The sequence below is a fragment of the Amphibalanus amphitrite genome, unplaced genomic scaffold (assembly GCF_019059575.1).
Source record: "Amphibalanus amphitrite isolate SeventyFive unplaced genomic scaffold, NRLGWU_Aamphi_draft 001056F_arrow, whole genome shotgun sequence".
Taxonomy (NCBI): Eukaryota; Metazoa; Arthropoda; class Thecostraca; order Balanomorpha; family Balanidae; genus Amphibalanus; species Amphibalanus amphitrite.
The window spans coordinates 226412-240124 of record NW_024882550.1 but is presented as its reverse complement, the minus strand read 5'-3'; the positions used below and the strand labels follow the sequence as shown (position 1 = coordinate 240124).

At 51.7% G+C, this 13713-nt stretch overlaps 1 protein-coding gene across 1 annotated transcript; it reads left to right on the top strand.

The window, feature by feature from the left end:
• Window positions 1-2052: 2052 nt before the first annotated feature.
• LOC122369617 (protein unc-79 homolog) lies at window positions 2053-13414 on the top strand (the record flags this gene model as incomplete). The annotated part of the gene is made up of 16 exons (XM_043344489.1): window positions 2053-2226; window positions 2488-2601; window positions 2866-2980; window positions 3313-3414; window positions 6005-6145; window positions 6668-6822; window positions 7118-7212; window positions 7636-7878; window positions 8130-8240; window positions 8542-8658; window positions 8942-9100; window positions 9416-9591; window positions 10252-10354; window positions 10930-11211; window positions 11689-11811; window positions 12146-13414. Coding segments are annotated over 16 exons (2501 nt in total), but the record flags the coding sequence as incomplete, so codon positions are not given.
• Window positions 13415-13713: the final 299 nt, after the last annotated feature.

Below are 13713 nucleotides of genomic sequence, written 5' to 3'. Positions count from 1 at the left end.
TGTAGGGTAGGGTAGGGTAGGGTAGGGTAGTGTAGGGTAGGGTAGGGTAGGGTAGGGTAGTGTATTGTAGGGGTAGGGTAGGGTAGGGTATGGTAGGGTAGTGTAGGGGTAGAGTAGGGTAGGGTAGTGTAGGGTAGGTTAGGGTAGGGTAGGGTAGTGTAGGGGTAGGGTAGGGTAGGGTATGGTAGGGTAGGGTAGAGTAGAGTAGGGTAGGGTATAGGTAGGGTAGGGTAGGGTAGTGTAGGGTAGGGTAGGGTAGGGTAGGGTAGGGGTAGGGTTAAGTTCAAAAAGGGCCTAACATACAAAACACTTGAACACCCCGCACCGCACCTATCACCAACCCTTACAGTTTAATTAAAAACAGCTACCCAAATCTATCCAAATAATACATCTAAAAATACAAGTCAATCACCCAAACTAATGCACCCGTAACATAACATAACTCAAAACATACAGTTATCGCGTAAACCTGTACCTCTAGTCTATATTATAAATCCTAAAAAGTCCGCCGCCCACGCCGCCGTCGGGGTTACTCCCTAAAAGGCTTATTACGGCGCCGTCGATTGACGCAGGATGGTGAAATTTTTACCAGTCGTGGGTCACGTAAAAAAACAGGTCGTATCAAATTTTGGGCACGATGCGGCCGAGGGTGCGCCCGTGGCGCGTGCTCATGTGCGCCATAGGGTTAGCATTAGAATCGGCAAAAACAGGCAATTGCTCGGAAACGGTAAGGGCTACGGGGGTGAAATTTTCATGCCAAGTCGAGCGCGTGCACTCATTTGTCGTATTAAATTTTCGACGGTGTGGGTTCAGCGGTGTGCACGTGGTGGGGCCGCGACCGGCGCCGAGCAGAGGGCACGTGCTTTAGGCTCAGTTGTTCGCTTGCAGAACTGAGCGAAATCAGAGCCGGGAGGTCGTTGACCTTTGACAACGAAGGCCGACACAAGGCACCGCTCGCCAAGGGGATTCGCCAGTAAATACAATTAATTTGTTCTTGCAATATCTCAGCCGTTTCTGGGCCGATTTAGCTGAAACTTGGTAGTGTAGGGTATGGTATGGTAGGGTAGGGTAGGGTAGGGTAGGGGTAGGGTAGTGTAGGGTAGGGTAGGGTAGGGTAGGGTAGGGTAGGGGATTGTAGGGTAGGGTAGGGTAGGGGATTGTAGGGTAGGGTAGGGTAGGGTAGGGGATTGTAGGGTAGGGTAGGGTAGGGTAGGGCAGAGTAGGGTAGGGTAGGGTAGGGTAGGGTAGTGTAAGGTTAAGGTAGGGTAGGGTAGGGTAGTGTAAGGTTAAGGTAGGGTAGGGTAGGGTAGTGTAAGGTTAAGGTAGGGTAGGGTAGGGTAGGGTAGGGTAGGGTAGGGGATTGTAGGGTAGGATAGGGTATAGGGTAGGGGATTGTAGGGTAGCGTAGGGTAGGGTAGGGGTAGGGTAGGGTAGGGTAGTGTATGGGTTGGGGTAGTGTAGGGTAGTGTAGGGGTAGGGTAGGGTAGGGTAGGGTAGGGTAGGGATTGTAGGGTAGGGTAGGGTAGGGTAGGGTAGGGGATTGTAGGGTAGGGTAGGGTAGGGTAGTGTAGGTTAGGGTAGGGTAGGGTAGTGTAGGGGTAGGGTAGGGTAGGGTAGGTTAGGGTAGGGTAGTGTAGGGGTAGGGTAGTGTAGGGGTAGGGAAGGGTAGTGTAGGGTAGGTTAAGGTAGGGTAGTGTAGGGGTAGGGTAGGGTAGGGTAGGGTAGGGTAGGGTAGGGTAGGGTAAGGTTAAGTTAAAAAAGGGCCTAACCAACAAAACACTTGAACACCCCGCACCTATCACCAACCCTTACAGTTTAATTAAAAACGGCTACCCAAATCTATCCAAATAATACATCTAAAAATACAAATCAATCCCCCAAACCAATGCACCCGTAACATAACATAAATCAAAACATACAGTCATCGCGTAAACCTGTACCTCTAGTTGTGATTATTAAATATAAGACTAAGCTCATAACATTGTCCCTCTCCGTGTGCCAGCTCCTCCCTTAGAGACGCTATCTTACACCCCATATCACCCCCTCCTGCAGGCGCCTCGCTGGACGTGCAGCCGTCGCCGGCCGAGTCGTGGCAGCCGCCGCGTGCTCAGAGTCTGGCCGTGCCTCGCGCCACCGACCAGCCGGCAGTCAACGGGACAGCGTCCGGCAACGAGCGTTCGCTACTAGAGCGGCTCTCACTGGTCTTCTCCAAACAGGAGAGCCACGGTAGGTGGGGGAGACGAACAGGAGAGCCACGTTATGTGGGAAGGAGACATGGGGACTCACTTCATACTACTAGGATCAGAGTCTCGGTACTTAGGGTGTTCCGTGATCTTGACCTGGGTAGTGTCCTGTGTGATTATGACAATGTCGAGGTCTGTGAAGAGACCCATGCTGCTTTTTACCTCGATGTTGACTCCCTTCTGACCTTGACTAAGGTAGTGACCTCCAGCGATAACGTTGACCTGGTTTGGTTGGGACCCCCAGCGCCCGGCTCGGCGGGACGTCTGATGCTGCAGCTGGGAGCCGAGGGACGCCAGGGGCGTGACGTCACCGGCGAGACACTGGCCAATCAGAGCAGCGCCAGCACCGAGGATGACGGTGAGTGGTCTCATTATTGTGTTACGCTCCGGAAATGATCCTTTTTTTCTATCTGGCATTATGTTTGGTTTTCTGTCGGTAGGCGTTATGTAATATGCAGCATTAGGATGTCGCGTCGGTTTGATGTTGCTGGTGACAATGCCGATTGATGAATATTGGACTGGAGTGACCTAATGTTACTGTGCGCTACCAACCCTTTTTAGCAGCGATCCTTCGAGACATGACGTGTTAAAACCGTCTGTTGACTAAGGTTATATTTGACAGCGGCCACGCCGGGCGACGAGCCGGCCGTCCACCGGGCTTACATCAAACAGCCCAAGGCCAAGAAGTTGGGTCTGAGCCCCGTGGAGCAGGCGGCAGCCGACAGCCGCACGGCACGGTCAGTGATCGATCACCGCCCATACGCGCTCACACGGAGCCCCTGTTCCTGATTGCTGTCAGCAGTCTGCCTGAAGCTAGGCAGACTTAAACTTCCTAACTTGGTGTTCATGGAGCCTGAGTACGCGAGCGTGGTATTTATTTTTCTATCGTATGCTGACAATTGTATAGATACATGCATGAAATTGACTTATGCAAATGCTCTTCTTCGCTGCGGTTTAAGAACCGTAGTGTATATCTGAAGGATTTCGTAGTAGCACATTACCATGTTACCCGTTCGTCCTAGTTTCGACTCATCGTAGAATTACTGTGCCCGCCTTTTTTGTGTGACAGATGGGCGCGCCGAGACAAGACGGGTGTGGCAGCTGAGGAGAAGCCGATAACCAGCATGAAACAGTGCAGTCTGCGCGTGGGTCACGACTGCGTCCTCGAGAGGTACGCGCCGTGGTTGTCAGGTGGTTGGTGCAAGTACTCGATAGGCGGGAAATAATCTATACCTTTTCATGTCTGTTCTGGGCCTCGTTTCATAAAAGGAATTACTTACGGCGTTCCGTCAATTATGCCAGATTTGGCGTATTTGATGCCAATTCGGTTTCATAAAGCCGGAGACCGGAGTAATTCACGCCATCGAAAGTACGGAGCTTCATTTACGGCAAATGCTCGATTCCGGACCAATTGATGCCATTTGGGTTTCATAAAACGACGTAATTAGCGCCAAATATTTTATCAAGCTCTTGATATCAGTGGTGTAAACTACGCACAAAAATGTTGCGTGAATTTGAATTAATGTGAAGTTTCGAAGCTAATTTTTAATATATTTTATAATGTTGAGCCCGGTGAGGAAGAAAGAACAGCCAAAATGAGAAAAAGAAACTGCAAATCTTCTGTACCAGTCGCTTTTTGTGGCCACTATACGGTCGTCAAGTTAGATGTAAGTGAATCCTAATCTATAATCTAAGATTCGGAATCAGGTGAGCCCCTACGATTTGGACCAAACTTGGTCAGTGGATAGTACGTAACGTCCTGATTACGATGCACCCAAAATCTAAGCTCGGCCCGCCATATTTACGAAGTTACGGATGTTTGAATTTCAAGGTCAATCGGGAGAGCCCCTACGATTTCCGTCAAAATTTGTGTACGGACACTCTAGATGCTCCTCATTACGAATATCACAAAATTTAAGCTCGGCCCGCCATATTTACGAAGTTACGGAGGTTTGAATTTCAAGGTCATTTGGGTGAGCCCCTACGATTTCCGTCAAAATTGGTGTACGGACACTCCAGACGCTCCTCATTACGAATATCGCAAAATTTAAGCTCGGCCCGCCATATTTACGAAGTTACGGAGTCACAAAGTTACGGAATTTCAAGGTCGTTCGGAGAGCCCCTCCGATTTTCGTCAAAATTTGTATGCGGACACATTACATGTTCATGGTAGGGAGACCCGCCAAGCTGACTTTTTCGAGACCCCAGCGATCCGCACAGAGTCAGGCCGCCGACGGTTTCTTTATTCAGCCGTGACAACATACAACTCACTGCCACCAGCCGTGCGAGGCCTGGGGCCGCGGCAGTTCAAAGCCCAGTACCGAGCACTGCTACTCCGAGAGCAGTATGGCGATGAGGACCCGTGAGTGTGTTTTGTATGCGTGTGCTAAGAGCGAATGTTTTATCCATCACATCTTCCAAATGACATGACGCCCGGAATAGCCGTTCTCGAATGGATGGGTTTGTCGCGACGTGAAATAAATAAATAAATAAATAAATACATGCTCCTCATTACGAATATCATAAAAGCTAAGCTCGGCCCGCACTATTTCAAAAGTTAGAGATGTTTGAATTTCAGTGAGTTTCAAACGTCAGTAACTTTTGAAATAGTGCGGGCCGAGCTTAGCTTTTATGATATTCGTAATGAGGAGCATGTAATGTGTCCGCATACAAATTTTGACGAAAATCGGAGGGGCTCTCCGAACGACCTTGAAATTCCGTAACTTTGTGACTCCGTAACTTCGTAAATATGGCGGGCCGAGCTTAAATTTTGCGATATTCGTAATGAGGAGCGTCTGGAGTGTCCGTACACCAATTTTGACGGAAATCGTAGGGGCTCACCCAAATGACCTTGAAATTCAAACCTCCGTAACTTCGTAAATATGGCGGGCCGAGCTTAAATTTTGTGATATTCGTAATGAGGAGCATCTAGAGTGTCCGTACACAAATTTTGACGGAAATCGTAGGGGCTCTCCCGAATGACCTTGAAATTCAAACATCCGTAACTTCGTAAATATGGCGGGCCGAGCTTAGATTTTGGGTGCATCGTAATCAGGACGTTACGTACTATCCACTGACCAAGTTTGGTCCAAATCGTAGGGGCTCACCTGATTCCGAATCTTAGATTATAGATTAGGATTCACTTACATCTAACTTGACGACCGTGGCCACTATCGGAATTTTGTTTATTCGCCGCGCCGCGCCACTTTCGTAGTTAGGCACTTCTGCTTAGCTGGCTTTCTGCTGTTTTTAATATATTGTTTTAATAAAGGATGGTCATTAATATCAATTTTGTTCTTTCATAACTAATTTTTAAGATTTAAATTCAACATAATTGTTTTATAAATTCTCGTAAAAAAATAAGTGTTGACATGAAATTGTAATTTGTAGGACGCTTGATAAATTACGGTAACTACGCAAATGTGCTTAGTTACGGAGGTGTAAACAATTCCAGTTGTGGCTTTGTGAAACGGATTTATTTGCGCTCCGTAGTTTGAAAGGGTGTGAATTACGGAAAGGTGTAAGTTACGGCAGAGCTTTATGAAACGAGGCCCTGGTGTCATATTTCGGTTCGCTAATTTCTCCTTGCATGCTTGTCAGTTGAAACTTGAAAATATTGCAAACTGATGACGATCGTATTGCGCCCCTTTCAGACATTTTTTAGGTGTCTTGATGTGTCTCAGTTCTGTCCGTCTCTTCCACTCTAAGCTCTGGTGCACACTGATCTCGTCTCTCTAACGCTGACCCCTCTATCCTCCCAGGTGCCCGGACTGCGGCCAGGTCCGTGAGGACTACACGGAGGAGGAGCTGGGACTGTGTGTGGTCGTACTGGCCACCTTCGTCCACCGGGAGCCGTCCCTGGCCGCCTGTCTGCTGCCCGATATGCTGAGAGCTGTGTCCGGGTGAGAGAGGGATGGAAGGAGGGAGGAACGGGCCGCAAACCAGTGCTCGACAGCCTGGACTGCCGGGCGTCAGTCACGGTGGCCCAGCTCCGGGTGGGCTCAGGGCTGTTCCCACTCACCGGAGACAACCGACTCAGACTCGCACTGACCCGGACGTCCGACAGTGCGTTAACTGGCCAAACCGGACTCGGTCAAATGCCTACTGGAAGACTGCCCCGCCCACCAGGGGCCACGAACCCGCCAGTGGGGCCCCTTGCCGACGCTGGGGGAGATACTCTCCACCGAGACTGGCTTCATACGGGACTTCCCTGGTAGAGACGGGCCGGATCCTACGGGACCCGGCCTAAGCTGGCAAAGGAAAAGAAGGGATGGACGGTGTGAGAGAAAAAGGATAGGACATAGTCCGTAGGTGAGGTTTTGTAGACCTAGCGTGGTATCTGCCCGGAATCAGTGGTGGAGCCGGCTCAGCAGCTGGTCGATTTATTGTATGATGCTCACGGTCCGTATGTCTGCCGGTTTCAGTCTGGCGGCCCGTCAGCGCTACCCGTGGCAGTCAGAGTCCAGTTACAGTCTGCCCGGCTCAGTGAACAGCGTGTGCCGCCAGTTCCTGCGCTGTGTGCTGCACAGGCTGGCTGCACACAACATGTTCTTCAAACTGTTCCAGACTGATATGGACGGTAAGCGGTCATGGAGTGTAGGGGATGGGACGGGTGATTTATGAATTCTCCGTGAAGACTGAGGAGTACTGAGACCCGGGGCTACATTGTCAAATAGCTAGTTCCTGTTTTTGCTGTCGATCATTGACAAAACAACAGTCAAACAACTAAAACTGCGTTTACGTTGATCTCGCCATTTGTAGGATCGCCTACATAGGGCAGTGACTTGCTTAATCTTCTACTTACAATGGTTCATTGTTATAGCTCCAGTTATGCCTTTGTTTACATGCTGTTGACTATTTGTATTCGTTTTCAGTGGACAGCACACACGCGTTTTTCCGGACGCTGGCTCAGGCTCTGGCCGACTTTGCGGAGCTGAACACGGCTGCCCCGCTACACCATCTGCTCGAGGTGAGTCCGGCGAACGCCAGCTCACTCCAGCCACCCTGGGTGCCTCGGGCAAAGTTCATAACTGTCGCTCAACTGTGCGAATATCCGTGTTACACGCTGTCGCTTTTGGTATGGAGTGGCGGTTATACTGTGCCGCAGTGCATCTGTGTGTTGCGGTACAGTCTAAATTCCAGTTCCGCTCCCGCCCGCTAGGATGTGCGCTGGATAATTCCATGCTAAGCTGACACGTTCGCGTGTCGTATTCCTAGTATTGCCTTTCTTATTGTTCTATTTAAAAGCAGGCGTATAATTTATCCTTGGTGGTAGACGACACGATTTCCCGCACTTCACTGCGCCACAATCCTCTGCATTTGAAAATGTATCAATAAAGTTACCAAATGTGATCCGTCCTGTGACACCACCGCCGTCTCTCCGTGCCCCCAGTACCTGAACCGGCAGCGAACGGCGCCGTGTCTGGACGAGATGCCGACCATACTCTACAACATGTCCGTGTACCTGGAGTGCGTGCCGCTGGAGGCCGGCGGCAACCTGTACGGCCCGCTGGTGTCGCAGCTGGACGCCCTGCTGCACCGGCTGCTGCCCTGCCTGGCTGCGCTGCCCGAGCTGGACTCTCTCCTGGCCATCATGTGCTCTGTCCTGAAAATACCCAACGTCAACATGTATAAGGTGGGAAATGGAAGCAGGAATAGTCGTTGTGGCGCATTGGGCTCTGTTTCACGGCTTGGTAGCGGCAGGTGAAAATTTTCATATGGACACAAATATGCGATTTCGTATAGAGACGAGCTACTTAAGTCGATTTACAATGCAATACCTTTAGTTCCTCGTCGGTGAACTTCACAAAGAGCGACTGATTGTTTCTCTGATAAATGTAATATGCAAGTAAATACAATCATTGACCATAGTGACCGCTGCCGCAGACGATTCTGGAGCCGTTCTCGAAGGTGGTCAGTCTGCTGGTGCAGACCCGTCCGATCGACTACCGCCGACTTGTGGAGCTGTGCCACCTCTGCAACAGGGTCTTCAGCAGGGTCAGTCGCTGGTTCAGCCTGCGGGAGACTGGGACTGCTTAACGTATTAAAAGGGATCCTACTTAAATGTGTTGTGTCGTGTCCGCGGTTTTAACAGGCCGATATGTCAAGTATATCATTTCCCGATTTTCAGTTCCCAGTCAGTGCGGACAGGTCAGTGCAAACATGCCGAGCTATGGATGTTTGTAGATTGATGTTCAGCATCACGTTTTTTTTCTTCTTAGCATCAGCAGGAGCGTCAGCCGCGGCAAATGATCAATGGTGATGTGATCATAAACCCGAGCTGTGTACTTTCCCTCAGGAGCGGGAGAAGCAGCAGCTCTCCCGCGTGGTTGTGTTCGAGCTCGTTCAGGCGCTCAAGTTCAAGTCCAACCCACCCGACACCAACCTGCTCCTGCTGGTGCACTTTGTCGTGCAGGTAGGCCGAACCTCCTGTTAGGAGGGAAGATCTACGATGCTAGGATCGAGAGGATCGCTATCCCGACCTTTCATGACGCTGCAGTACCCAAAGCATGCAATTTACCGTCAGCAATTCAGGAATCGCCATCAGTGTCGCTTTTATACTGCTGTTTGGATTGTTTTTGCTAACAGCTACAGTTAGACTGTTGGGCCCGCACTGAATCCGCACACCAGCTTACCCCTGTTCCGCCGCTCAACTCCACCCTCTGATCATCTAACCCCGTCTCCGTCCCTTGTCCCAGGACGCGGGCGGCACGATGGCACCCAGTACCGTGATGGACATGGTGCCTGACCTGGGGACCGATACCGCCGGGGCCACCGGCGCCGCCGAGTGTATGCGACAACACCTCAACGACGCGCTGGACTTCCTGGCAGACGTGCACACACTCACCAAAATCAAGGTAGGATAGGATCGGCGGTGGTGGATGGCTATGTGACAGAAATGGAAACGGTGTGAAGCTAACAAGTTCTTGGTTGGACGTTATATTGTTTTTGGTGGAATTTATACTCCATTCGTGCTACCGTCAATTAAAAAATTATTGGATATTCACGATTTTATCATTGATATGAGGCTACAATTAGAAACGGGAATTATTATTATTGTCATTTTTCATGTCGTGCTGTTTGTATTTATGTCCTTCGAGGCTTCTTTCGCAAACAACATTCCATAGTCCGAACGGCGTGTCCCCCTCACAACTCTGCGTCTGCGTGGCCAGAGTAACTGCACGGGCCCGCTGCGGGGTCTGAACGAGGACACGATGGGCGGCGTGCTGAAGGCGGGCGTGGCCCAGTTCGTGGCACTGGAGATCAGCCGCGGCAATAGCCGAGAGAACCGGGCCATCAGCCGCTACCTGCCCTGGCTCTACAACCCGCCATCGCCCGTCCAGCAGGGGTGAGTTATATTTGGAGGTCCATCCAGCGGGGGCGAGTATACAGGATCTGTGTAACAGGGGTGGGAAGGCGGTTGTTGGTCTGTAGTCAGTGGCGGGCCATCAGCCGCTATCTTCTACCCTGGCTCTACAACCCGCCGTCGCCCGTCCAGCAGGGATGAGCTATATGTATTTGGAGGTCCATCCAGCGGGAGCGAGTATATGGGATCTGTGTAACAGGGATGGGAAGGCGGGTTGTTGGTCTGTAGTCAGTGGCGGGCCATCAGCCGCTACCTGCCCTGGCTCTACAATCCGCCGTCGCCCGTCCATCAGGGGTGAGTATGTGTGTAGTCCTGGCCCGTCCAGTAGGGGTGAGAGGGCATGATTTGTTCAGTTGCATGACGTGTGTGGCTCCTTGCTCGACCTGCCTGAACAACACGATAGAGTACATACCTATGACTCATTGTTTTTTTTTTACAACTGAAATTAGTGCCGTAATATTTTAGATTCGTTGTTCTTTGAACTGTCAATGCTGAGGCTCTAAAGTTAGCTCTTACGGCGTTTTTCCCCCTTTTCAAGAACGTTTTTTACCTTTTTATTACTCAAAGCTCATCGGCTATCGAATCATGTCCCACTAATTTGGATTCAAGCCGTTGAATGCCGTGTGTCTACTGTTGTTTCAGTCCGAAGGAGTTTATCGACTGCGTGTCTCACATCCGACTGCTCTCCTGGCTGCTGCTGGGCGCCATGACCCACGCCACCGTGCTGGGACCGCAGGCAACCGTGGTAAGTGCATGCTATCCCGCCCTATCCCACCGATTCTCTGCTGTCCCGCCCTCTTAGGACCGCAGACCACAGTGTAAGCAACAACCGCTTCGGGAGTTCACCTAGTAACACTAGTTCATAACAATAACACTATCACTAGTAACAATAACAATAGTAACACTAGTAACAATAACACTAGTTCACTTTTCTAGTGTCTAATCGAATTCCTGTGTCATCGCATTATCTGTCAATCATTTGGCACATGTGTAGTGTTTTACCCATCACGTTTATGTTATCCGAATCACGTCACCCATTTTCAGACGTGTCAGCCGGTGCCCCTGGACGCCAGCTGCCTGTGTCAGCTGTGTGTCTGTGTCACCTGTTCCAACGTCATCTGCGTCACCTGTGTCGCCCAATGTCCCCAGAGATGTCCGCCGGTACCTCTGGACGCCAGCCCCCATGTATCAGCTGTGTGTCACCTGTGTCAGACACACGTCACCTTATGTCCCCAGACATGTCAGCCGGTACCTCTGGACGCCAGCTGCCTGTGTCAGCTGTGTCACCTGTGTCAGTCATGTGTCACCTTATGTCCCCAGACGTGTCAGCCGGTGCCTCTGGACGCCAGCTGCCACATCGCCGACCACATCCAGGTGATCCTGGCCGGGTTCGCCGAGCAGAGCAAGGCGTCCGTGCTGCACATGAGCTCTCTGTTCCACGCGTTCATCCTGTGCCAGCTGTGGACCATGTATCTGGAGGTGGTGGCCGCCGGACAGACGCCGCCGGCGCACGAGCAGCACGCCGCCGCGCTGGCCATCCTGGCCGACTTCTGGTCCAAAGTGACGCCCGGCATTCTGCAGCTGGTGTCGCACTCACGCGTGGTACGTACTGGAATAATAGGATGGCAGAGGGAAAACGTGCATACACTTTAGCGCACGCTTTGTTTCAGTCCAGAGGGGATGCTGGCGATATGGTCAAATATTTGAGGAGTGCCAGGTTGTTTGAATTCAGTTTTCCTAATCATTGTCCTGCAGGACGTAAATAACTATTATGGTTGTTTGTACCTTGTTTCTATATGTTCTGTTTGTACCTTTCTGTATGTCCTTGTCTGGTGCGAAAGAGTTCAAACTCTTCAAAGTTCATAACATGAAGATTACATTCATTCGAGTACACACATAATGCGCAAAATATCAATGGCAGGTCAGCAGCGCTGTTGAGAGACTTCCTGTGGAACGGCCACTGTTACTGACCGCCTCTCCCTCCCCCTCAGCTGGGTGAGATGGTGAACCTGCACTTCCTGAGCCTGATGGAGGCGACCACCGCTGCTGATCCTCCCCCCCCCCCCCTCATTTCCTCAGTTGGGTGAGATGGTGAATCTGCACTTCCTGAGCCTGATGGAGGCGCTGGCCGAGTGTAACGCGTCCACGCTGGCCCGCCTGCTGCCAGTCTGGACACAGGTGTTCTACGCCTACAATGAACAGGTAAGGCTGCACGGTGGTTGTACAGGTTGATGATGTAAAAATACCGGAAGTGTAAGGACGAAGTGGTTGTCATGAATGGGAATGATCCATAATCGTGACAAGGGATAGTCGTTCCAGACTCCAGAGTGCTAACAAGCGTTGTGTGGCGTTTTCTTGAAGAATACGTGAAGGTTGCATGTGGCTGCCGCTGGGATGGCGCAGTTTAGGAACCGCGCCATAGAACGTGGTTATATTGTGCTCTATGTGAGTCTTAGCTCAAGTCTGTTCTGTCGACCGTTCAAGGCTGATATTTCTGGTTTTGACTTGTGTGACTGTTCCCTGTGTGCCTCCGCAGCTGCCGGGCCACCTGAGTGTGCGCCTGCAGAGCTGCCAGTCGCAGCCGGCCGGTCACAGCTGTCTGCAGCAGAGTCCGGCCGCCCATGGCAGCTGCCAGCTGCCCACCTGCGCCTCGCAGGCGGCGACGGCCGGCGCGGCCGGCGGCTGCCGGCAGGAGGGCGGCGCGCCCGCGCAGCCGACGGTCCACAGTAGCCACCAGCTGCTGCTCAGCTGGATACAGCGGCTCCAGTTCAAAATGGGGCAGATCGAGCTGCAGTCGTCGGCGGCCGCCCAGTTCTACACCGTCTGAGCGGCCTTCGGGAGAGCTGGGAGAGCCGGAATATACAGAGGTGGTGTGGTCACGCGCTATTGTAACACTTAGAATGCCATGGGAAACCGCTGTAACGTGACTTTAACGCTGGAAGAGCGCCGTTAAAACGCATTGGATAAGCGCGCGAGAGCACCCTGAACACCGGGAGCTTCTGGACATTAGTGTGACGATTCTTTGCCGAGGTGTAACTGTTGTGTAGCCGTTTACTAAACCCGTGGTGCATGACTCGGCCTGGCACGTCTGAAGAAATTTCACGGGGTATTAGTGGTTGATTCAACTTGCCGCCAAAATCGGTACGCAAGTACGCAAGACATGGACCGGACTGCTGCAGACGACATCCCCGTGAGTTAACGTTCTCAAGATATTCCCCATGTCAGTGTTAGCAATGTCATGTTTCATCTCCCCTCTTCCATCGCTTCCCCAGTGAGACCAGATGTTGTCCTTGTTAGTTTTTACCGACGTGCTGCCAAAATGAGTGGTTTCGCCTGACCCAAACCTGAGCTTATAGTTGCCAAATTGCCGCCAATTACCGCTCGGGAGGTCTCTAGGGCTCGCTGTGACCGGGCCGCGCGGCGCCGAGAATGCCTAAATCGTAGTGTCAGCGGTGGCCGGCCTGAGCTGCAGACCCTTCTCTCTGTTTATTACATGTCGCCGGGGAGACTGCGGCAGCGCTGTGGTGTGCTAGCTAGGTAGGGACTAAGCCCGTCATGGCCACGATCCTCGCGGCCCGGCGCGGTTGTTGGCTTGGTGTTGTTGGCTGTTGTCTGTTGTCAGTTCTTGTCACCGGTGTCGCAAAGGCTATAGAATGTGATGTGCTCTAGTAAGTTGCCTGTGTTGTATTTTTGTGGCTTTGAAATGCTAGTCATGTCGTTTGACGTTAGATGATCAGCGTTGTTACATCACGAGAAACTATGACAGCCAGTGTAGTAAGAATAAACAGCGACCTGCCACCTCTGCGACATTTTCTTTTTTTTGGGGGGGGGGGGGGTTAGGCCCTTTCGGACTGACGAGACCATTTCAGAGCCGGAAGGATGATAGGAATTAGGGGGAGACATTGGTCTGGGCAGGCACCCTAGTGAGTCACCGGGGCTGAGCCCGTCCCGAAAGACAGGCCGACCAGCCCCAAGGTACTCACTGCACCCGGCTACGGGGTGCGCTCCCTCGGGAGCAGCGGTGCCGCTCCAAGGGAGCAGCCCGCATGAGATAAAGGTGCCTGTCCAGCCCGGAGGGGGTTGCGGCGTGGAGGAGAAGGATTT